The following is a 4687-nucleotide window of genomic DNA, read 5'->3' as shown; positions in this document are numbered from 1 at the left end:
CCGTGGGAAAATAAGTGGTACCAAGACAAAGAAGTTATAAAATAAGGTCTCTGTTAAGACTGCGGTCAAGTCAGCAGACACTCAGATCTCCGTGGTCAACTCAGCAGACACTTAAATTGTAGTGCACCTATACGCTGAAACTTACGGTAAACGCAACCAAACGGCACAGGACGTGAGCGAGATGAAGGATTTTGCAAAGTTAGCGGAAAGATTAACGTGAAAACTTCCGGTTTTCTACAGACGAACATCCGGTTTTCAAAATAAGATGCCAACAAAGAATACATATTGCATAATGAAATGAGATTAAATGAATTATATTCCAATAAGTATAAAAAATGATACCATCATCTCGTGAGTTAAAGGGAAAATACACCTAAATTGTGCGTAAAGTGTATTTATTCTTTGATTTGAGGGTTGCTGGAAATTAATAATACCTGACTGACAGTCAATTTTTACGAAGCAAAAACTCTGAACTGAATTTATATCTTCAAATGGCAAATTTCTGAAGTTTTTAAGGTGCTATGAAAATGTTTTTCTCAATAATTCCCCACAATGACTAATGAATTCATGTTGAGGACAAAAAAAGGCTAATATCACAATATTTGAGCTGCTACAAAAATATTTTTCTCAATAATTCCATGCAATGACTGATGTATATGTAATCAAGGCATCGTTGACTCCACCCATAGAGAAAATACGACATTTTGACTGTACCAATTAAGAGATATTTCAAAGTAAAAGTCATACATTTGAATCGAGAAACTATCTAATAAATGAATATTTGAAGTGTAATAAAAACAGTTTTCTCAATAATTCCAGACAATGACTGATATGTATGTGTTGAGGACATCGTTGACTCCACCCATACTGAATATTAGACATTTTTACTGTACCAATTAGGAAATATTTCAAATTAAAACTCATACATTTGTATTGAGAAAATATCTAATAAATGAATATTTTAAGTGTAATAAAAACCTGGGCAAGAAGTATGTGTTCGACATCCGACGCACCTCCAAGGAGGTTTACAACCACGCCCGCCGCTCGCTCTACAACTCCGGTGTCGTGGACCTGGTGAATGGCAGCGACGGACGCTCATCTCCTTCACGCTCCCCGAGCCGGGACGACCAGCCGGACGACGGGATGTACTGCGGCAGCTGCCAGCAGGGCCGAGCCCTGCAGGAGCGGCTGCAGAAGCTCAGAGAGGCCCTGTTGTGCATGCTTTGCTGCGAGGAGGAGATAGATGCTGCGTTCTGCCCCTGCGGACACATGGTGTGTTGCCAGGCCTGTGCAAATCAGCTGCAGGTGAGTCTCTTCTTCACACCCAGCTAATTGACGCATGAGTCGGTAGGAACTCCAGAAGGCGAGAAGTAAAGTTCCGCTGCTTTCAGCATGATTGTGAAACCCATTTTCCAATTATAGCTATCCATTACACCTTTTTCATGATTGAGCTGGCCTTGCCTGTTACTGTCTATTTGTCACGATGTCGTTGGATCTTGAATAACAGACGGATGACCTGAGAGGTGCCTAATTAGTTGCCTTGATGGCAGTCAACATTACTCTTCACAGCTCATTTGATGAGAGAGCAAGTTGCTGTGCCACTGAGCAATTGCGGTTACACATTCTCTTAGCATGCACCGTTTTGCTGGCTTTGACACCTCCTTGGTTTTAAGCCACGTGTTTACTGGCAACGTATGCTTTGACCCACTTTATCACGCATTACAATACTGGTACAAATGTTAACTTGGTGTAATGTGGCCATGAAATTAATGTTTGAGGAGATATCCTAAGCATGCCAAAATATATTGCCATTGGGTTCACAACTTGACTGCATTAGTTGAACCACTTTGGCTCAAAGCCTAAATTAGCTCAATATTGGAGAATAAACTAATTCAAACTCTCAACACTTTTTCTTTCCTCTACCCTCAGATGTGTCCCGTGTGTCGGTCGGAGGTGGAGCACGTGCAGTACGTCTACCTGCCCACCTGCACCAGCCTGCTGAACCTGACGCTGACCGACAACCACCAACACCGCAGCAGCATCCCCGCGCCCATTCACAGAGTAATGGCCTCTCCTCACAGCTGCTCTACAACAGAGTACGACCACAAGATCTACCATGCATAGAGACAACTTCACCGGACACTCATCTTAGAAGGAACATTTATAGTCCGTCTGTGTTTCCTGCCTGGACTCCTTGAACTACCAAACATATAGAAACTCCTGAGCATATTCAAAGATCGACACACTCAAACCCCTCCCTCAATAAGTGTGTGTGTGTTTTAATGTTATTTACCATCGTCCCTTTGGACGTCAGTTTGTCTGAGTGATTGTTAGTATTGTTGCTATTGGTTTGCATGTCATTCTGTCCAGATCTTGTTTGTTTTATACAGCCCCTGCCACAAGATTTAGTTTTTAGTTTAGGCTCTCGTTGTCTTTAAATTATTGCATCAGTTGACCTGATAGAGAATAGACACATTTGTTTTTGAATTTGTGTGTCAGGCTCCTCGCCCCTGAACCTGAACCATATGATGACTCTTGTGTTTTAGAATAGCTAAACACTGTACATAATGGAGGTTTTTTTAGATATATTTTTAATGCTTCCTGACATTTTAAAGCTTATGTTTTTGATTTGAGAGCTGAGTTTTATTGTGTAAGAGTGAAATGCTTTTTTTCTTTATTAAGAAATATTATTTCATTTCTTGTTTGTCATGTTCCATGTTGTCCACGTCAATAAGGGGGTATTTAGAGGCTAAGCAGCGCTGCTCTGGGTATAGCATTGCATACTAATAAGATACACCAGGCACTAAGACCACCATGGTCCCATTCTTGTGGTCTCTCAGTTCAATGGGGCTCTTGAAGGTTTTTGTTTTTTTTGAGCCCACCAGAACTGTGAGCTTGAACATGAATGCAGCATCTTGCTGACACTCACACAGCCTCCTTCACCTTGGAACGGGTATTGTTGATTAACTGTCACTTGTCCAAAACAACAAGCCTGATTTCATAGACTGATGCACCTTTTATCTCAATGCCAACAAAGTAAAAAATGATGAGCACAAAATGCTCTTCTACTAGATGCAGTACCACAACGTTATAAACAAAGACAAATAGGAATGTGTCCAACAGCAGCTGCTTCCTCTGAAAACCTCCGCTGTAGATTTCTCCTCTGGGGTGTACTAGTGAGTTGATCATTTTTAAAGGGTACAAGGAGATTTGTCTGTGCAATACTTGCTTGCTTTTTGAAAAGCTTTTCATTTTCAAGTTTTATTTAATTTCAAAGACTATATTTAAGTAAAAAAACATTTTTTGTTGTGTTATCTGAAAGCAATTGTACTCAACACCCTATTACTTGGAAATAGGAACCAACTAGGCCAGTGGTTCCCAACCTGACTGCTGGGAAGTCATTTTTCTTACTTTCTTTAAATATTTGACTTTGTCTTGTAAAATTTCATTGAGACTCGAAGTCTTTCAACTACTACTGCACGAGGCTAGCTATCCCCCTCAAGACACTTGCACATTCATATCAGTTACAATATACTGGCAGATAGTAACACCTGGAAATTCCCTCAAATCAAACTTATCTTCAGCAAGGTTTCCAAGATAAACCATCAAATCTGGCCCGAGAGGTTTCAGATGACACATAGTGAGAAGAGAGAGCAAAAGTGGAGCGAACGCCTGCTGTGACTTGAGTCCTCACTTCTCTAGCAAAACCAGGTGAATCGTACCCTGAAAGGTCAACGTGTCATTTGTTATTGTCAGACTAGGAAAGGGAGCTGATGGTAAAGAGACTCTGTATGTTGATGAGAAAGGACAAGATCCACTGGACTTTAATAAGTCGGCAAATAAGTGTTTAGTGCAGCAGCTATTGATTAGTCGGACTCCACCCGTCTCTCTTTTCATGACACTCTGGATGAGAATGCTTCTCTCTTTCTCTCCCCATCTCTTTTTATTTGCTCTCGTACAGCACTGCCATTAAACACACTTCAGGGACACTGATGACAGCAGGGAGGGAGAGACTTATGGAGTAGAGTGCTGTGATTTGTAGTCAGCCATGCAGAACTCCTGTACTATTGCAGGTTGGAAAACAACACAAGTAGCATCACATAGAATATCACCTGGCTTAAAAAGTAAACTTGGACCTTAAAATACAAGGATGTGAAAGGAAAAACATGTAACGGTGACGAGCTATAAATTGAGAACGGTGACACTTGTTTGTCTGTTGCGATAGGAATCAACAGCTTTCTTGCTCATACTATCTGCATCCCTGACCCTGAGATTCACATGCATGCCCATTTAGCTACAAACAGGGCCGGACTCTGTACTGATGCTTTGCCCTCACCCAGTCACATGTAGCTGAAGCACAAACAGGGAAAGTATTGCTTATGGTATTATGATATACCATGGAAACACTGCAGATATGTTAAGCGCTTCGAAATGTGAAAACCTGACAACATTTTCTGTTGTCATACTAATCCGAAATGTATCTGTAATACCACACAAAACTGCATTAATCTCTTGTTGAGAAATGGCCAACAAAATATGGATTTATGCAGTGGGCGGTGACATGTAGAGCCAACGTCAGAGAGAAATAGATGGAGAAAGCTAAAAAAGAAAAAAAAAAGGCTTAGAGGATTCATTGAAGGCTGTGGATTTTGGATTTGCCTAATCTGTTGCATATTTATGTTTTATT

At 40.8% G+C, this 4687-nt stretch overlaps 1 protein-coding gene across 1 annotated transcript; it reads left to right on the top strand.

Moving 5' to 3' along the window:
• Positions 1-966: 966 nt before the first annotated feature.
• On the top strand, positions 967-3384 carry LOC116379383 (E3 ubiquitin-protein ligase MYLIP-A-like; the record flags this gene model as incomplete). Its single annotated transcript, XM_031841335.1, has 2 exons — positions 967-1305; positions 1930-3384. Coding segments are annotated over 2 exons (534 nt in total), but the record flags the coding sequence as incomplete, so codon positions are not given.
• Between the last annotated feature and the right edge of the window lie 1303 nt (positions 3385-4687).

Source organism: Anarrhichthys ocellatus, unplaced genomic scaffold, assembly GCF_004355925.1.
Source record: "Anarrhichthys ocellatus isolate YVR2014 unplaced genomic scaffold, GSC_Weel_1.0 scaffold4219, whole genome shotgun sequence".
In the NCBI taxonomy this organism is placed as follows: Eukaryota; Metazoa; Chordata; class Actinopteri; order Perciformes; family Anarhichadidae; genus Anarrhichthys; species Anarrhichthys ocellatus.
This window is presented reverse-complemented; position numbering and strand designations above follow the sequence as displayed.